The sequence below is a fragment of the Thalassophryne amazonica genome, chromosome 16 (assembly GCF_902500255.1).
Source record: "Thalassophryne amazonica chromosome 16, fThaAma1.1, whole genome shotgun sequence".
NCBI classification, from domain to species: domain Eukaryota; kingdom Metazoa; phylum Chordata; class Actinopteri; order Batrachoidiformes; family Batrachoididae; genus Thalassophryne; species Thalassophryne amazonica.
The window spans coordinates 61,824,636-61,845,405 of record NC_047118.1 but is presented as its reverse complement, the minus strand read 5'-3'; the positions used below and the strand labels follow the sequence as shown (position 1 = coordinate 61,845,405).

Sequence of the window (20,770 nt, the reverse complement as noted above, 5' to 3'; positions counted from 1 at the left end):
ACTTGCCGTTTTGCCTGGCCGAAATGGCAGAGCTGACTTCCTTCAATACCTCAATAGAGTAAAAATCTTTAAAAATATTATTAATTTTTAAGGGGTCTGTTGTGGTCCTTCCCATTTCATCTTCAATTTCTGAGATAATCTGTGCTGCCACCTTAGACTTAAGTTGATGTGCCAAAAGACGTCCTGATTTTTCTACCTGCTCATAATATAACCCTCACGATCTCATAATAAGTCGTTCGGTTTCAGATGTAGATATTAACTTATACTGTGTTTGTAATGATATCCTTTCCTTATGAAGTAAAGCACTTGGGGATGTGGAGTTTATCTTATCTAATTCAAATATGGCTTCAGTCAACTGTTGTTTTTGTTTTTTTCTTTCTTTATTAATATAAGAAGAATATGCTATTATTTCTCCTCTAAGGTAAGCTTTAAGGGTTTCCCATAACAGTGATGGGGACACATCGTCAATTCTATTAGTTTCCAGAAATCTATTTATGGCTATTTCAATTGAAGTGCAGAATGTGTTATCCGACAGTAGTGTGGTATTAAAACACCATTGAGGCCGACAACTGTAGTTTTGGCAAAAAGTGAGATTCATTACTATAGGGGCGTGGTCTGATTCTACAATGGCTGAATATTCAACTGTCTCTACTGAGTTCAAAAGTCTTCGGTCAATAAAAAAATAATCGATCCTAGAATAGGTATGATGCACATTTGAAAAGAAAGAGAATGTTTTACTATGTGGATTGAGATGCTGCCATGGATCCACACATGCAGCATGGTTGAAAAATTCCGAAAACCTACCAGCCATTTTAGAGAGGGTCAGCGCTTTGGGGTTAGACCGGTCTAAATTAGGATCCATTACGCAATTAAAATCTCCCCCCAAAATCAACAGGTTAACGTTAAGGTCTGGCAGCTAGGAAACAACTCTTTGTACGAATCCCACATCGTCCCAATTGGGAGCATAAATATTTACCATTAATACAGGAATCTGATACATCACAAATTAGTCCAGCTTTTCATTCTAACTTCCTGCTAACAGCTCTTCATGTCTCCAGATGACTTTCAATGCAGTGGATTTGTTTTGTCCATACGCGTGCGTGTGTGTGCGCGCGCGCAGAATGGTACCAAAGGTATGGAACCAAATTTGCACACTAAATGGAATCAAATTGCACTCTAAATGCAATGCAACACAAATGGGATGAATAATAGACCTGTTCAAAAATATTTTGGGCCACATGTTGTTCTTATTCCACTAATAAAATAAAAGATCTGTGACAAATTTTGTTGTAATTGCACATTGTTTATGGGTCCCCCACAAAGCAACAATTTTCCCCAAACAAGCATTGTAGTAATACAGTAATTCCAGTAATGTTCTCCTCTGGGTGACCAGTCAACCACCACTTTTGGTTATTAGAAGCCATCACATGGACCTGTAAAAGAAAAATAATGGCATCAGAGTCTTCTCCCGTTAGGGTGATGTTGCCTTGCCAGTGGAGGGAGAAGAAAATGTGTCACTCTGGGAGACCTTTAAATCTTATCTGACTAAGTTCAAATTTGAAAATTTCAAATTTCAAAATATCGTGTATACGAGCCAATGGTACTATGTTATACAGAAGGTCATCACTCATATTCATCTTCGAAATTAGCGATTATTTGCAGAAAAACAAAGTCTGTCACTTTGAACATTAAAGCGTCCCTGCCACGCCATGACGTTTTTACATATTCTTGAAGAATAAAAAAACCTTTTTCCACATGTTGTCTTTGTTTTTTTTTTAGCATAAAATTACACTGAACAAGGATTTAGACATTTCATTACCCATCTGAGAATTTGTATTTACCGCCTCCGAGTTGACCTACTTTATCGCTGCGACGTATGTGACGTCATGCGAGTAAATGTGTCGAAGCGATGCTCTCTTTACCAATACGGCAGACACCAGCGAAGGCATAGTGAGCGATTATAGCAAAGATTTAAGTGACATATCGATTGTTTTGTTCACATGAGCACCTGAAAAAAACAGAACATTGACATTTTTGTGTTTTCCAAATATACATATGCATGTAAACTGAACAGCCTGTTTTTTGTTCAAATTTCTGTTCATTCAAAGTAGATTAGATGTGATACAATTTATGATTACAGATGTTCTGTATGTGTATTTTAGACAGGAAAGTCTCCATTTAGCATAAACTTTTTTCTACAATATTATGCCTGATAAAATTTGACAACAGATATAGAAGTAAATTTTTCTTTTATTTAGAAATCTTTTTCCCCCATCCCATGTGGGTCTACAGCTTTTCAGATAAAGATTTGCAATCATTTGCTTTGAATAAAATGTGAAGAATTAGAAATCACAAGAAACTGACTTATAAATGATTAAATATATACAGAATGTACAGAAACTTTCTTTTCAGTAATTTTAGAACAAACTCCTGAATTTAACTGTCTATTACCCAGGAATAAATGATCATTTATAAGAAAAGGTGGTGGGTGAACAAACCACTGTTTTTTGTAAGTGCCTTATATCCTCCTCGTCAGCGCCTTCGTTGTTGTTGTCATCCCCTGACAGCTCCGCTTCATCCTCGTCTTCTGTCGTGTACGGCTCGAACATACGAGGTCTATTAGAAAAGTATCCGACCTTATTTTTTTCAAAAACCATATGGATTTGAATCACGTGTGATTACATCAGACATGCTTGAACCCTCGTGGGCATGCGAGAGTTTTTTCATGCCTGTCATTCACCTGTGGGCAGTCTTTGAGTGAGGAGTCGCCCACCCTCTCGTTGTTTTTTTCATTGTTTAGGAATGGCTCAGAGACGGCTGCTTTGTTTGATCAAAGTTTTTTCAAAACTCTAAGGCACAACTGAGTGGACATCATTCGATAAATTCAGCTGGTTTTCGGTAAAAATTTTAACGGCTGATGAGAGATTTTGGTCTGGTAGTGTCGCCGTAAGGACGGCCCACGGTGCCTGACGGCGATCTGCGCTTCGGGCGGCAGCGTCTCGCTGTTTCAAGTTGAAAACTTCCACATTTCAGGCTCTGTTGACCCAGGAAGTTGTCAGAGAACAGAGAACTTTCAGAAGAAGTCGGCATGAGGCGTTTATTCGGACATTCCATTGTTAACGGACATTTTGTAATGAAAGAACGTGCGCATGTCACATGTCAGGCCGGACCCGACCGCGGGGGGTCGCAACAGGAAAAACACCTCCGTTGGAAGCCTTAACGGGCAAGTTAGGACATGCCCAAGCTGTTAAACAATTTCTCAGTTACTCACTTGTTGAAAGCCATCAAAAGCCGCCTGAATTTTACAAATGGTTTTCAACACGGAGGTGTTTTTCCTGTCGCGGCGCACACAGATTCACCGAGTCGTCACGGAAACGACTCGGCGAATTTGCGCGCACGTCTTTCATTAAAAAATGTCCTTAAACAGTGGAATGTCCGCATAAAGTCCCCATGCCGGCCTCTTCTGAATCTTCTCTGTTCTCTCACGACGTCCTGGGTGAATTAAGCCTTAAATTAGGATGTTTTCAGGTCGAAACAGGCCGACGACGGTGCCTGGAAGCGCTGCAGGATGCCCCGCTCTGTGGGAAGTCCTTACACCGACAGAAACACCCCATAATCTCTCATCAGCCGTTAAACTTTTCACCGAAAACCAGCTTAATTTCTCGAATAGCGTCCACTCGGATATTCCTCACAGGTCCAGAAAAAATTTTGATAAAGCAACGCGCGCCGTTTCGAGCAGCGTGTGAAACAAAGGAATTCAGCCGAGAGGGCAGGACCACATCTCACTCGAGGCCTGCCCACAGGGAAATGACGTCACCGACACGCGTGAAAAAACTCACGCATGCGCATGAGGGTTCAAGCATGATTGGTGGAATCGCACGTCATTCAAATCCATATAGTTAAAAAAAAAATAAAAGGGTCGGTTTATTGTCTAATAGACCTCGTATATGGTTGGAGCCCCTCATTATTTTCACTGTCGCTTCGTTCATCAGAAACTTCCTCATCTTCCTCACAATTGATATGTCACTTAAATCTTAGCTGTAATCGCTCATTATGCCTTCACTGTCCTTGTCTGCCGTATTGGTAAACAGCATCGCTTCGACACATTTACTTGCATGACGTCACATCCGTTGCAGCGATAAAATAGGTCAACTCGGAGGCGGTAAATGCAAATTCTCAGATGGGTAACGAAATGTCTAAATCCTTGCTCAGTGTAATTTTATGGTAAAAAATCAAAGACAACATGTGGAAAAAGCTTTTTTTATTCTTCAACAATATGTTAAAACGTCATGCCGTGGCAGGGAACCTTTAAATATCTTGTCTTTGTGGTGTATTCAATTGAATATAGGTTGAAGAGGATTTGCAAATCGTATTCTGTTTTTATTTACATTACACACAGCATCCCAGCTTCATTGGAATTGGGGTTGTAGATTGTGACTGGCCAACCAATCACTGTCCTTCTTGAACCGTTTTTTATCAAAATGAGCATATTCATTGTGGGGGAATTTTTTTTTTTCTTTCTTATTTTAAATGACCTATATTGCCTTGCCAAAGAAAGTTGGGGTTCAGAACCTCTACCTACATTGAATGGGTTCTTCTTATTGATGGGATTGCTGCAGACAAACCTGGTTGCCGGGCAACCAGTATGAATCAATTTATCTCAGATTTGGCCAAATTCTAAGGCAGTTTTCTGATTGGCTTAGAGCACTTTAAAAACAGTTTAAAATGGATAATATTTTGTTGATGTTATGGTTTAAACCCATTCCAAGTGGCACAAAGCAAGTTTGTTAAATGTTAAACTATTTTCCTATCGTTATAGCTCAATTTGGAACCGTTCAGTTCTAGAAGGGCACCTAGAAAGTCCGAAGTATGACATTTAGCTTATTTTGCAAATGATTTTTTTTTATTTTGTGACTTCTGCCAGACTTCTGTTTGTTGGTGTATTTCTATAATTGCTAGTGTGAAAAGCTGCATTCAGCCAGATATATAAAACTTGGTGGAGAAGTCGGACATGGCCCAGAGAAGAAACAGTCATATTTTTAAGCAAAACCATAGGAACAACAGTTATTTTTGGATGAGCCAATAATGGATTTACTGACTGTTTCTTTTCTGATACTGAGAACAGTGAGGTTTTAGCTGAATGTCACAGTATACCCTCTATTTCTCTTTTCCTATTTGTAGCAAAACCACCATGTCACTGTTATGTCACTTCCTATGTTGACTTTACTAAAATAATTTTTTTTTTCGTCTTTATTTTTTACAGTTTTGATGTCTGTTTCTTGTGTTAAACATCTAGAGTAAGAAATATGATGCATGTTTAAAAATCTTTATATTTGATTTATGTGATGCACTTGTAAAACAAAAATCTGCTTTGCACTTTCCCAAATATATTGATACATATATATATATTTCTTACAGATCCATCGAGTATTCAGATAAGCTTGTGAACCATGAGGTCCAGTATAATTGACTCTGATTATCTTTCTGAATAGGTGATGCCTTCTGGTCAGTATTCTTATAAGCTTTACTTTTGGTCCCAGAATATGAAGAGGCAAAATTCCTCAGAAATGTGGTGAGCAGTGTATATAAACAGAACATCAAAGTATGTAAATTACTGGGAAGAAAATGTTAATGTAACAGTAACATAAATTGGTTAACAAGTAGCGAGTGTGAGACTAAATAAAGCATGAGTTAATACCAAAGAAGAGATGGTGTTAAAGAGGGGGTTTGTGTGGAGCTCATGGCACAGCCTGCCACCATTTAAGTCATGTGAGCCACAGTCTTGGCTAATGCGGCGTCATTTCACAAGACTGAGATTGACACTGAACTTTTAACTACACTTGCAGCACTCGCATTGTTCACTGTCAATGTAGCTGTCCAAATGTTAAGCAGTAAAGCATTTTAGGTTCCCCCCCAACTCCCCTAACCTGCCTTGGTTTAATTGTCCACTTGAGATCAGAATCAGCTTTATTGACCAGGTATGTCAACACCTACACTAAAAAAAAAAAAAAAAAATGTCGGATTTCCATCTAATAAATATATGTAGCTCCAACTTAAAAAACAAAAAACAAAAAAAAAAAACAAACACCACATCCATGCAAGATCATCTAATTTAGTTGGGACTACATATATTTATTACATGGAAATCCAATCCAATGAGTCAGTTTTTGAGAGTGCAAGTAATTTGTCTCCAGGTGCACTTGCTCACAGTACTATCACAGACTAGGCAACTAGATATAAACGGGACAAGGATGATGTAAGGAATAATAATAAATAAAGTGACTGCAGTTGGACCGTATAGTGTAATGGCATAGAACAGATGCGGATACCATGTACAGTATGCATTTTATGAAATGTAAAGAGAATAAAGTACAATTGATTGTAACAGATTACTTCGGATGTCCCTGAAGAAGCAACTGGTTTATTCTTCCAATCTTATGTTTTGTATGCTGAACACCATCAGGCACTGTAAAATGTAAAATACACCAAAAGATCATCCAGTGACTGTAATTCTTTTGTGCCTGACCGATATATTGATCTACTGCTAAATATTCGACAATGTGAGCTGTTGCACAAACATATTGGTGTTGGTGTTATTTTTACTAATATGAAATTTTTTATTTTACTTAATAAACAATACAGAAAATGCTTTGGCTGTTGGAAATGCTGTCCTTAAGTAGTCTGTCCAGCAGAGGGTGATCTGACAGCATTGTTTACAATGGTGTCAAGCGTGGCTAGCAGCCCCATCACCCCTTGGTCACCTTCACTGCACGAGACAGGGCTAAAGCGACCAGCTACCATTAATTTTCAATCACCAACAAGAGACACATGTTACAGAAACTTTGCAGTGCAAGATTGTTTTAATTTATTATTTGTTTATTTGTTAATAATAAGTAATGATGTTTACAAAGATGAGTTTGTCCATTCGGCTGCTCCCATTTTGTTTGGGGGTTGCCACACTGGATACAGCCAGATCCGCATTGGTATTTGGCACAAGTTTTACACTGGATGCCGTTCCTGATGCAACTCCAGTTTTACCTGGAGAAAGACACACACCTGCTGGTGTTCCGAAGAGGTCTCCCATCTCCCAAGTACTAACCAGATCCCATCCTGCTTAGTTTCTGAGATTTGACGGGACCAGGCTTACACAGAGCAGACCGGCTCCATGTTTACAAAGATGAGTACAATGCAGAAAAGATGTACATTTACGTGACATTAACTTTTACATAAAAACACGTTTATTTTCTTATTGCATTTTGTTCCTTCCATATATCTTGTTGGATTTGCGTTTTCTTTGTATTTGTAGTTATTCATAATAAAGTTTATGTTTATACTGTAAAACATTGAGCCTCAATTATATTTCTTCTTCATAAGGGTTTGATACTGAAAGTGCCCTTTATTGTGCATATATCAGGCAGATATATTGGTTTTATAACTTACTCATGTCCGCACTTTACTTCAATTGAAAAGAATTGTGACTCTTTCCCTCCATGACTGCCATTCTGAAATATATCCACATTCACACAAATTCTTGGGGTGGGCGTAGGCTGAGGCCAGAGGAGGCTACAAAATGAGAGACAGAGTGATGACTGTTCTTCATGGGAGCCTGTCTGGATTACATTATGTCCTGGCTGTCGCCAAAGTGCTTTTTGAAGCACAGTGTAAAAGCTAAATTCTGGTCACACCCTCAGTGAGCTTCACTTTCCTTGAGATGTTAGGTTTCTGCAACTATGATTAACTAATATTTATGTTAATGTTTAATCTGTAATAATTTTGTTTCCTGTATGTGAAAAATATTGTATGAAATGCCAAACATACCTCTCCAACCCCACTGTGACACCTTTAATATTTCTTTTGTCTGTACAATACGTAATCCAAAGATACTCAGTTATCATTGATGTAAAATAGAGACAAATGTCAGTTTATCACATTTGGATGCCTGCATAGACTTTCATCAATTGTTGTGTTCTGTATTGTAAACCTTTTGGTAGAATGACCTAAGCAGTGGGTCACCCCTTTGAGTCTGGTCTGCTTGAGGTTTCTTCCTCAATATCATCAGAGGGAGTTTTTCTTTACCACTGTCACCTGTGTGTTTGCTCTAGGCGTTGGTAATGTTAAACCTTGTGTGAAGCGCCTTGAGGCAGCTTTGTTGTGATTTGGTGCTATATAAAAGAAATAAATTGAATTGAGAAGGTAGCACCATTTTGTTTGTTTCTTACAGGTAATTAGGAAGAGTTTGTTAGTTGGTTGTTTGGAAGATGGCAGTATGACTGACTGAGAAGGGAGACAGACATGACATGCCTAACAGTCTGATTATCCAATCACCCCATTCTAGGTCATCTTGAAAAATACTGATAAAACCAAATAATTAGAAGCAGTCTGTTTCATAATGTCAATTCTTCACTCACCCTGAGACTGTTTACTCACAAATCTTTATTTAAATGTGTCCTTTTACCCACCTCTCTTGTGATTTTATTTAGTTAATACTTGTCACACGTTTTGGCAGTTATGACACTATTGTCTACAGGTGATCATTGAATTCAGAATTATTCTCGTGCCTTCCTGCAGAGAGAGCGACAGATGGAGGGCTACAGAATGAAGACTGGACCCTCAACATGGAGATCTGTGACATTATCAATGAGACAGATGAAGGGTGAGCTTCTACATCTTAGAGAAAAGAATTGGTTTAGAGTTTACAGAAGCATGCTTTTATGAGGTTAGTGATGTCACTTGGCTAAAAAGACACCTCATCATGCATCTGCAAATCTGTTTGTAAGGAATCTTATTTTATGGCACACTGGCTGACTGAGTGGCTCTGACAAAACACACTGAAGACTGTACTTTCCCAGCAGCAGTAAAACAGAAATTCTTTTGTTGTCTTAGAATTACTGACTGACTGAACAAGTGAGTTAATGAATAAAATTATTTTTTTAAAAAGGAGAAAAATACTGTATCTTATTTGTGCATTCTAACCAGCCTGCAAGAGTTTAAGATGCACTGCAAGACTAAACAAAAAGAACAAGTTTTCTTTTGTATTGTCCCTGAGCATGGCAGCAACTAATGAATATTTTTGTAATCAATTTAGCTAATGATTTTTAAAATTATTAATTGTTTTATTACTTAGTCAGATCAGTCAATTTTCCTTTGGTTAATTTGCAAGTAAATCATAGTCGTAGACTGCAGATATACTGGAAAAAGCCTGCGTGATATCACCCATAGATTTTATAGAGACTCAGATCAGCCGATATGAAGTCCATGTGTGCTTGTCGCTATGTTGGCAGCGGTGGCAGAGCTGACTGGCTATGTCACAATGAACTCATTGTGTAAAAACGTGGAGCATGCATGGCTCGTATGTGATGAAAAAAGCTTGAACACACCCCTGTCTTCGAATCCGAACTAGCTCAGCCAACAGGCTAACTTTGATTTGGCCGTATATTAAATCTTATTTTGGGGACTGTGTGGTGGGGGGTTGTAATGGTTGTGTTTGGTCTGGGCATTGAACTTATGAGCCGCTTATTTTCTCAGTAATTGTGCATTAAGTGGCCCTAAAAGGATCAGACTACCGATAGCTGCTAAAAGTGCAAACACCGTTAGCACACAACATTAAATAAGACGAGAGTTTCACTCAGTGCAAATATAGAAGCAGGGACATCTTACATGATCTGTTATATTATATTTCACCACACAACAAGCCATATTATTATTATTATTAAGCTCTTTCATCCACCTTTTCTCAACGGATCGTGATTTTTATTTTTTTCTTTAAATTTTTTTTCCTTTGTTCAGGAATTGTCGTATGCTGTGTGACCGGGCCATTATCTGATGGTCTGTCAACATCCATGTTACATCCTAGTTCATTATTACCGATAGTGATGGAAATTTAGGTAATCCCATTTAAATATGGGGATAAAATAGAATGATAAAATTATCTTTGAAAAGACTATGGTAACATGGTAGCAAAAACACAGCCAGTTCTTTTTAGGTAAGCAAAAACAATTTGTTACATCTGTGAAGGTACCAGTAACCTCTGGGCCAGCTTGTGTTTTACTGTGATGCACCAGAACTGCTGTTTGAGTCTGTTTCTGTTGGCTGAAGGCCCGAAGGGGGATTAGGTAAGTAGGTCCTTCGGTCGGCCCCTCCCTTCCTCCCGAAAAGGGTGCAAGCATTGATAAATCCTGAAGAGACTTTGGTCCCTATCTTATGCCTAGCATAAAGCTGTCTACAGTGCAGCACAAGTGTAATTTTTAGTTTCCTGGAAATGCAGTTGTCATTTTGACACCCATAGAAAATAGGGCAGCACTCATGGAGTTTGCTTGACTCTCAAATAGAAGCCCACTGGCTCAAGGCCACCCATGCCTCATTCTTCATGTATATCTGGATTTGCATCAGGATGTGCATTCAGCATAAAACTTGTGCCAAATCAACATGTGGATCCATAGCGAATCTGCTGTTGTGACCCCAAGCAAAATGGGAGTCGCCAAAACAAACGTGTACGGACACTGTACTCCAGGGCAGACACTTCATTCAATAAAATTTAGTTTGAAAGCTGTAATATTAATTTCAGTTTTCCACATCACTTAGCATTTAGACTTCATTCCACCTTCTGTGATCTAATAGCAGCGGTATTTGTCTTGCCCGGGATGCAAAGTACTTACTATGTTTAAGTGTTTTTCATTAAAAAAAAAAAAAAAAAATTAAACATCCTGTTGGAATCAAAGCGGTAGTTTTAGGCTATCAATAAACTACGGTGCTGTATGATTGTGTTGAAATTATCAAACTTGTTCTGTTTCCTCATAGTGTTAAGATATTTATTATACATTTTGATTATTTTATTTTTCATTTTATTATTTCACTTTCTGTATTATGTTGGCTCATGTGAATTAGCCAACATAATAAAATCAGCGGCATGATTCCACCCATTTTGATAAAGTAGGTGCAGCAGAAAAAAATCAGAGAAATTAGTCCAGCTTTTCATTATAGCTTCCTGCTAACAGCCTCCAGACGGCTTACAGTGCAGTGGATTTGTTGTGTCTGTGCATGCACGGGTGCGTGCAAAATGGTACCAAATGTATGGAACCAAATTTGCACTCTAAATGGAATCGAATCGCAATCTAAATGCGATGCAACACAAATGGGATGAATAATCCATGTAACATGACATACAAACCACCAATCAAATGACAAGGATCCACTCAGCCATTATATAAATTCTTTACAGTGCCACCATCTGGCAGTTGTGCAAAAAAGCTAGAAGCATTAGTCCAACAACTGCTGATTGTTCGGCTCGTTTCCATTTGAGGCTGCTCACTTCATGTGTACTGCTGCACCGTTTATAAGTGCACTGTATGCGCTCTGACTTCTATCATGTTGTTTCACTTAAACTTAAAGCTCTGTTATTTAAGCAGTGTAGCTCACAATGGAGTTACTAAAAACTTAATTCTGCACTGCAGTGGAAAGGTGAGTCGTGTTCACAAAACAATCCTGAATTCTTCATGCATCAAAATTTCTCTTTTTGTCTTGGGAGAAGTACCCCTACACGCAAAAGAATAGAAACAGATGTTTCTGTCTTGTACTGAGATCCTGACAGGTATCTGTTACTGTGGCAAAAAATAATTTATTTCGACATCAAATCTGTTGTGCTTTTGCTCAGATGATCTTCATCCAGCTCTTTCTTATCTGCTGTTTTGCTCTAGGCCAAAAGATGCTGTGCGCGCCCTGAAGAAGAGACTCAGCGGGAACAGGAATTACAGAGAAGTGATGCTAGCACTAACAGTAAGAAGTTCTTACTTTCGGACAGAGTAACCAGTGCCTATTATATTATCAAGTTTCATCATAGTAATTGTTTGCTTCAATACCCAAATATTCTCAGTTCACAGTGATAAAACCAAAGGAAATTGGAAATTATTTACATTTTTGAAATAAGAGCAAGTCCTATATAGGTCTGAGGACAGTTGGTGCCGGTGTCGCAGACCAAATGGTCCCCCCTAAATATCTGAAGCGTTTGTACAACAATCATTTCCACATGAATTTAGCATTATTTCATAATCAAAGATGGGGGACCGATCAGAGCACCACAGCAGCATGTTTGAGTCTGACGTGCTGCTGTGGCGCCTACGTCATTTCAGAGCGTCAACAGCAGTTCACGAATATTGCCTTGTTTCTACTTAAAACGGCCTTGTTTCTGCTTAAAACTGACTTTAGAATGATTTAAGAGGTTTTACTTTGTCATGTGATGGTTAATAATCACATTATTCCCTTTGATCACTTTGGGTGTAGAGAGTCAGACTCGCAGAGTCAGTCTGACGTGCGTCTGTGGTTCTCTGATTGTGCTCCTGTCTTTTATTATGAAATAATGCTGAAGTTATGTGGTTGATGGTTGTACAAAATCTTCAGATACCTGTCACTGAGCTAGATAATGACTGGAGTGCAGTGTTAAGCAGAAACGAGGTGATAATTGGTGAATCACTCCCGATGCTTCAAAATGACACATGCGCAGTGAAGATAGCAGGGGACCAATTTTTAGAGGGGCCTATTCAGTCAATGACACTGGTGCTTCTCCCTAGATTCTGTAGCATGAAGCAAATGAGTCTGCAGTTCCCCCTGAATAGGACACCAGTCCATTGCAGGTTACTTCCCCAGCCAAGGCAGGGAGCTATTTACAGTTAGGTGGACTAGTACAATGCAACTGAAGTTTCCAGCCCAAGGACATAGACAGGTAGTGTAGGAACTGAACCAGGTTTTCATATTGTTAGCACAACCCTGATCCTATTAGGGTACATCCTGTGGAGGCAGAAGGATTTTCAGGCTGTCTGTGGAAAGAAAGAGTCAGGACATTGCCCGTTTGTCAAATAACAGGCTCTTTAATACGAAGCGTCGGACACTGTGTCAACCAGGGTGTTCTGATTGGAACAGTGTAAAGTGTGCTTTCTGAGCTCTGCTTTTATCCACATGTCAGTGCAGGGGGGCCCACGTGAGGGCAATCACGCATACAGTGGCTAAAGAATGCATCTATTAAAACATAAACACAGAGTTAATTAAAAACAGGTTGTTAAGACAGAGTCCAAGAATGATGGATTTGGTCACAGTGTTTGTGGTTCACAGTGCTGTGATGAAGTCTCTTTCATCTGAGAGAATGTCTTTTCATCATGGTGCTGGTCCCACTGTGAAGCTTGTCTTTATTTAAGACAGTGCCTTTCTTCTGCATTGTGATTGATCACAATTAAAACTTGTTAAAACAATATGCTGTTAAGTCATACTGGATCTACTCTGATGATCCTGGCAAAACAGAAAAGCAATAAATAAAAAAAAGTTGTTTCAGATCTACTTTGAGATATATATATGTGTGTGTGTGTGTGTGTGTGTGTGTGTGTACTCACTGTAACTAAAGCACCAGATTTCCCAGAAATGCATAATGAGAATTTGTTTACCAAAATAACAGCTTTAATCATTCTAACCTTAGTATTACTTTTTTCTCTGTTTTTCTTTATAGTTGTCCATTTTTAAATCACCAACAGTGAAAAATTTTAGTAATTGTTGAATAAGCCTTTGTGTGGCTCTTCTCTCTTCTTTATTTTCACATTTAAAGACATGCAGGTTAGGTGAATTGGAAACTTTATAATTGTCCAGGTCGCCCTTGCAAAAAAAGGTCTTGATCTTAATGGGACTAACGTGGTTAAATAAAGGTTCAATTAAATTTAAAAAAGCATCCATCTGTGCTTTAGAATTTTATGCAAGTCTTCTCTATGAGAATGAAAATATCTCCACTGAGATGTTTTGTCAGTGTGGAGAGATGAGTTGTGCAGTTCCCTGGATATAATTTTCATTACTTCAGTATTTATTTATTATTTATTTATTTATTTTTGTCCTCTGCAGGTGTTGGAGACGTGTGTGAAGAATTGTGGTCACAGGTTTCACGTCCAGGTTGCCAATAGAGATTTTATTGATGGTGTGATGGTCAAAATCATCTCCCCTAAAGCCAATCCTCCAACTATAGTACAAGACAAAGTGCTGTCGCTCATACAGGTAATAGTGCCTTATGTGTTATTGTTGTATTTAGCAGTTAGGTTCTTATGTGGTGTGAATATCAAGCACATGAGAAATTTAATTTTCCAAAATGTGTTGTATAACCCAATCCCACTATCTCAAAATTAAAGTAACATAATCTCACAATTTTTCTTTATTGCTGGATTATCTCAGTGGCAAATGCACATACAAACATCAGGGGCACTCTGTTTAAAGTCAGGGGCTTTCTGCAAAACAGATACATAATCTTACTAGAATGATTTTTTTGGCTAGCTTAATAGTGAAAATTTAGTGGAAATTTGCCCTGTTGTGTAGTTTTGATTATCTGCATTTAAAATAAAATTGTGAAAGGCACAAGAGCAACATTTGTGCTTCCATCAATCTTAACTTTGTTTTGATCGCAACTCATTTTAGTTGCTTGCACAATACATGGGAGAGGTTGTATCTCAGTCTCTTGTGGCTTCAAATGCACCCAATCTGCAGAGGTGATGCAAAAGCACCTTTCTGTGTAACTGATCCAGCGGCCTTTGTGCACGTTGTTGTCTCACGTGGAGTTTGTGTGCCACAGATCACGTCACATTTCCACAGAGATCTGCCACTTTTTTGACATATATGCTGCACACTGAGAGAGACAGAGAAATAGTTAATTTTTCAAGCTCGTCACTTTGGATTTATTTTGTGTGGGTGTGTGCTTGCGTTTGCCCATCATTCACATGCAGCGTCAACTAAATGTGTAGAAAAATTACATCACTGGACAAATGACACCTTTCACTGGACTTTCTGTGGCTGCAAAATAACCGACTGATGAAAATCAAAACAGATTTTTTTTTTTTAAAAAACCATTGCAGGGACTGAAAATAAGTCACATGACTGTTGTCCTCTTCAGAAACTCACTTTTTGTCTTCTTCATACGGCGTTCTGTGAGTCAGACGGCACTTTCAGTCGTATCACCAAAAATACACCGTAAGAAACATTTTGCCAGTTAATACGGCGCTTCTTTCTCTTTTTTAAAAAAAAGTTTATTTCCTTGTTGATTTTAGGTATTTTACGCTCCTGTTATAAGACTGTGATTGTAGCACAGTGGTAAAGTTGCCGTCTGGTAATCTGAGCTTTTGTAAATTGCAGGTTCAAATACTGCGAGTGGCATTTATTATTCATTTAACCAGGGTTATTTAACCGCAGGGTTGTGTCTTGCATCCCCTTTTATTTATTATTGATATGAACCCAGTGATTGTCATGAATTATACAGCTGGTTTTTATTTTATTTTTCTACACATCAGCGGTGCGATGTGGTGCAACATGTTCTAGCTGCTTGCACTGTGTTTGTGCATGCACACGAGCGGGCACAAGACCGTCGCCGATTTGTAGTGAGACGACTGTGTGACAGTGTGTTCTTCACGACAGCAGGTGGATGGTTTGTGGTTCCCCATTTTGTGTTTGGTTTGCAGATTTTCTTCTGGTTTCTGCATTTTTCATGTTATGTGTGAAGGGGCCCTTAGAATCATAACTGATGATAAAACAGGAGAAATATTTACATATTGTAACAATATACAGTAGTGTTCAGAATAATAGTGCTATGTGACTAAAAGATTAATCCAGGTTTTGAGTATATTTTTTATTGTTAAATAGGAAACAAGGTGGCAGTAGATTCAGTAGATTCTCACAAATCCAACAAGACCAAGCATTCATGATATGCACACTCTTAAGGCTATGAAATTGGGCTATTAGTAAAAAAAGAAAAGGGAGTGTTCACAATAATAGTAGCATCTGCTGTTGACGCTACAAACTCAAAACTATTATGTTCAAACTGCTTTTTTAGCAATCCTGTGAATCACTAAACTAGTATTTAGTTGTATAACCACAGTTTTTCATGATTTTTTTCACATCTGCGAGGCTTGGAGTCAACCAACTTGTGGCACCTTTCAGCTGTTATTCCATTCCAAGATTTTTTTAACAACATTCCACAATTCATTCACATTTCTTGGTTTTGCTTCAGAAACAGCTTTTTTGATGTCACCCCACAAGTTCGCAATTGGATTTAGGTCCGGGGATTGGGCAGGCCACTCCAAAACATTAATTTTGTTGGTTTGGAACCAAGATTTTGCTCATTTAGTAGTGTGCTTGGGGTCATTGTCTTGTTGAAACACCCATTTCAGTGGCATGTCCTCTTCAGCATAAGGCAACATGACCTCTTCAAGTATTTTGACATCCAAACTGATCCATGATACCTGGAATGCGATATATAGGCCCAACACCATAGTAGGAGAAACATGCCCATATCATGATGCTTGCACCACCATGCTTCACTGTCTTCACTGTGAACTGTGGCTTGAATTCAGAGTTTGGGGGTTGTCTCACAAACTGCCCTGGGACCCAAAAAGAACAGTTTTACTCTCATCAGTCCACAAAATATTCCTCCATTTCTCTTTAGGCCAGTTGATGTGTTTTTTTTTTGGCAAATTGTAGCCTCTTCTGCACGTCTTTTATTTAACAGAGGGACTTTGCGGGGGATTCTTGCAAATAAATTAGCTTCACACACTAACTGTCACAGCACTTGCAGGTAACTCCAGACTGTCTTTGATCATCCTGGAGCTGATCAATGGGTGAGCCTTTGCCATTCTGGTTATTCTTCTATCCATTTTGATGGTTGTTTTCCGTTTTGTTCCATGTGTTTTTTTTTTTTTGTTTTTTTTTGTTTTTGTCCATTTTAAAGCATTGGAGATCATTGTAGATAAACAGCCTATAAGTGTTTGCAGCTGCATATAAGTTTTCCCCTCTCCAATCAACTTTTTAATCAAACTACGCTGTTCTTCTGAACTTCTTGAACGTCCCATTTTCCTCAGGCTTTCAAAGAGAAAAGCATGTTAAGGATTAAGCATGTTAAGGCTTCATCCTTAAATAGGGGACACCTGATTCACACCTGTTTGTTCCACAAAATTGATGAACTCACTGACTGAATGCCACACTACTATTATTATGAACACCCCCTTTTCTACTTTTTTTTACTAATAGACCAATTTCATACCCTTAAGAGTGTGCATATCATGAATGCTTGGTCTTGTTGGATTTGTGAGAATCTACTGGTACCTTGTTTCCAATGTAATAATAAGAAATATACTCAAAACCTGGATTAATCTTTTTAGTCACATAGCGCTACTATTATTCTGAACACTACTGTATTTTATCAGAAATTTACCAGTTGGCCAGTTGTAAAGATCTAGCGCATATCTATTTGAATCTGAGATTGGTCGCAAAAATTTCAGGAGTCAAGTTTCTGATGAACGTTTTGGACAACAGCTGACAAGGAACTCATTTTGTGTTTTATAGCATTTTATAAAATGAACTTTATTCATAAAAACTGAGGATCTGGCGGGACAAAGCACAAGTTTCCATAGGCCTCACACTGTTGTCAAGTTTGAAAAGAAAAGTACAACACACTAGTGGAACAGATCACCATGGGCGAGAGTCTGAAATTTTTCATTGACCTTGTTGTTTTATTTTGTGTGCTGTCTTGTTGATGTTCTGGCAGGCCTGGGCTGATGCCTTCAGGAGTAGTCCTGATCTAACTGGGGTCGTCCATATTTATGAGGAACTAAAAAGGAAGGGCATCGAGTTCCCAATGGCAGACCTAGATGCATTGTCTCCTATCCACACACCTCAAAGGGTAAGAAGTCCAACAACAAACATAGAGTTAGTATCCATAAAAGGCATTCTCACCCCTTTTAGTATTTACATGTTTTTATAAGCATTTAACAATATGCTCATTTCAAACTGAGTAAAAGTAAATCCCTTCGGCTCCTTTGTTTTTTCCACTCTGGGTTCTCACAGCAGATTTTAGGTAGATCTGCATGTTGATTTGGCAAACGTTTTACACCGGGTTCCCTTCTTGACTAAACTCCACACTACATGGAGAATGGGCAGGGGTGGTCTTGAACCAGAACCTTCTGCTCTAACTGCTTGGCCACCACCCTGCTATGTTCAAAGCGAACAAATATATATTGCTTGTCATGTGACTTTCCTTCTTACACTTTTTCATAGTTCTTTCGGTGGTTCTCCTCATGTGTGCATTTTGTTTCACTCACTTGTTTGCACTTCTGCTTCTGTCCTCGTTTTTGGTGTGGCACGCACCCCTACTCTGTTCTTCTTGTCACAGAGAGCAGTGGAAAGGTTTCCCTCTCAGCTTAACATTGGGTGGCCACGCACTACTACTGTCATTATATTCATTGTCTTTTCCCACTACTTCTGGCGGTGTTGCATTCGCTGTACCATACTGTTGTGATGAAAAGGGAGCTGAGCCAAAAGCCGAAGCTCTTGATCTACTGGTCAGTTGTCGTTCCTACTCTCACCTATGGTCATGAGGGTTGGGTCAAGCAGTTGAATTGGGCTTCCTTAGGAGGGTGGTTGGTGTCTCCCTTATGCTGCGTTCACACCGGGCGCAACGTGAGCGACAGCAGCGACAGGTTGCCATGTAATCCCTATGGAATGACGCGTTTTGGCGCCAAGTCACGCAGCGTGACGCGAGTCAAGCGACGCGAGTCAAGAGATTTTGAGTGATTGGCGCGTTTGTAGTGCGATATTGCATCGCATCACGTCACGTTGCCCTCCTCCCCAAGTTGAAAAATCTGAACTTTTTCGTCTCGTCGCGCCGAGATGACCAATCAGGGACTGAGTATGTAGTGACGTGGAGATGTCTGGAGTTTGACTGAAGATGTGAACATGTCCTGTATCTGGTAGCAGCTTGTGAGCAGGACTTATGTCTCTTTTGCCCTTTATTTCACAATTATGACAGAGTTTTTGGAGCGAGCAGCAGCCCTGCAGCAGCAAGCAGCGGAGTTTCTGTTTTTTTTTTTTTTTTTTAATTGTTTACATGCGAGCGTGAACGGGACAGGAGGTCAAACTGGGTCCCGCAGAGGTGGAAGGACCGCTGAAAGTGCCCATCATCCAGATGCAGCTCCTGCAGCAAATAATGATACTCCCTGTATTGGGAGCTTTCCACAACAACTCGCTCCGTGTGATCAAGGTCCGTCATGTTAACTTGACTGACAACCGGAGTCGGCGAGCGGAATGGAAGCTCCTCCTATTTGATGACACACTGGGGCAAATTTTCGCAGCAAAAGCAGAGCGACACACCGGGCGGAGGCGCGTCCATCGCCACGTGACCCCAGCGAATTTGTAGCGTCTGATCGCGCCCGGTGTCAACTGTGGAACTTTATATGTAGACAGGTGTGTGCCTTTCCAAATCATGTCCAATCAAATGAATTTACCCCAGGTGGACTCCAGTGAAGCTGTCGAAACACAATGCGCCTAAACTCAGTTTTGAGCTTCATGGCAGACGCTGTGCATACTTTGTTTATGTGATTTCTCTTTTTTTTTTATTACCTTCGCCAGTGAGGAGCTTATGTTATTTGGACTCAAGGCTGTTTGTGAAAAGCCTGGAGTCCACAGTTTTTCATGTATCTTTTATGAAATTGAAAAATCATATCCTAATAGGCAAGAAGTGATTAATTTTTCAAGGTCAAAGGGCAAAGTCAGGAAAAACTGTAAAAATCCCTATCTTTAACATTGAATGAATTCTCAAAAATTCATTACTCAGTCAAAAAGATCAAATTTATTTCATATTTGCAAACATTATGCAGGATTGTATCCTTTATCGACTGACTTTGACTGAGTTTGATCAGGATATGATCCAGATTACAGATTTTGTGACCATTTAAATTTAACATTGAAAAGCCCTTTTAATGTATATTTTACATTATATCTTAAACAAACATGCCCCAGTCACTCTCCTATTTGAAAGTGAGGTGCAAACTGGCACTCACTATCACCTGACAAAGGATCCGGATTGTGGATTTTGTGGACATTTGAATTTAATATTGAAAAGCCCATTGTTGTCTATTTTTGCATTATATCTCAATCAAAAGTGCCTCAGTCGCTCTCATTTGTGATTATGAGGTGCAAACTGGCACTCTCATTGAATCGATCAAGTTTGATCTTGATCAAGTTTGGCCTTGCCTTACAATATAAAGCGCCTTGGGGCAACTGTTTGTTGTGATTTGGCGCTATATAAAAAAATTGATTGATTGATTGATTGATTGATTGATCTGCATCTCATCCTTATAACAGATTTAGCAGATATTTGATTCTTCTTAACATTGATCTATATTTTAAATTATATTTTATTTTGTGACTTCTAACAGGACTTTGACCTTGAAAAGTTTTTCCAAGGTAAAAATTTGTGAAATTGGAAAGTGGTGTTGGCAGAGGTTTGCACTCTGTGTGTGGTGCTGTAATTTTTAATAAATTTGCAACAATCTCAAACTTTTTTCACATTGTCATTATGAGGTATTGTGTATAAAATTTTGAGGGGAAAAATGAATTTAATACATTTTGGAATAAGGCTGTAACATCAGAAAATGTGTAAAAAGTAAAGCGCTGTGAATACTTTACAGATGCACCGTATATTGACTGTGTACTGAATGTTTACACAGCAATAATTTCTAGGATCTTTACTCGCAGGGTACACCGGAGGTCGACCCTGCCATGCTGACGTACAGAGCCCCTGCCTCACCTGCTGTCAAGCCTCCTAAACCTGCTGCAGCCCCAACCTCTGCCTCACAGATTGCCCATGTGCCCAATCTACAACGGCCTATCACACCGACGCCTGAACAGGTAACGGCCATAAACAACAGCCTGTGAGCTTTGTGTTGCACTTGTTGCTCATAAATTGAAATTCATGTTTCTTCAAAGT

The 20,770-nt window shown here is 39.1% G+C and overlaps 1 protein-coding gene across 4 annotated transcripts in view; it reads left to right on the top strand.

Moving 5' to 3' along the window:
- The window catches only part of LOC117527256 (TOM1-like protein 2), a 77,294-nt gene that overhangs the window by 3,735 nt on the left and 52,789 nt on the right, over window positions 1-20,770 (top strand). For all 4 annotated transcript variants that reach the window (XM_034189495.1, XM_034189494.1, XM_034189492.1 and 1 more), the window contains exons 2-6: window positions 8,569-8,653; window positions 11,694-11,772; window positions 13,873-14,022; window positions 17,552-17,686; window positions 20,539-20,691. In XM_034189495.1, the coding sequence (XP_034045386.1) occupies window positions 8,569-8,653; window positions 11,694-11,772; window positions 13,873-14,022; window positions 17,552-17,686; window positions 20,539-20,691 (602 nt within the window). The remainder of the gene's footprint in view (window positions 1-8,568; window positions 8,654-11,693; window positions 11,773-13,872; window positions 14,023-17,551; window positions 17,687-20,538; window positions 20,692-20,770) is intronic.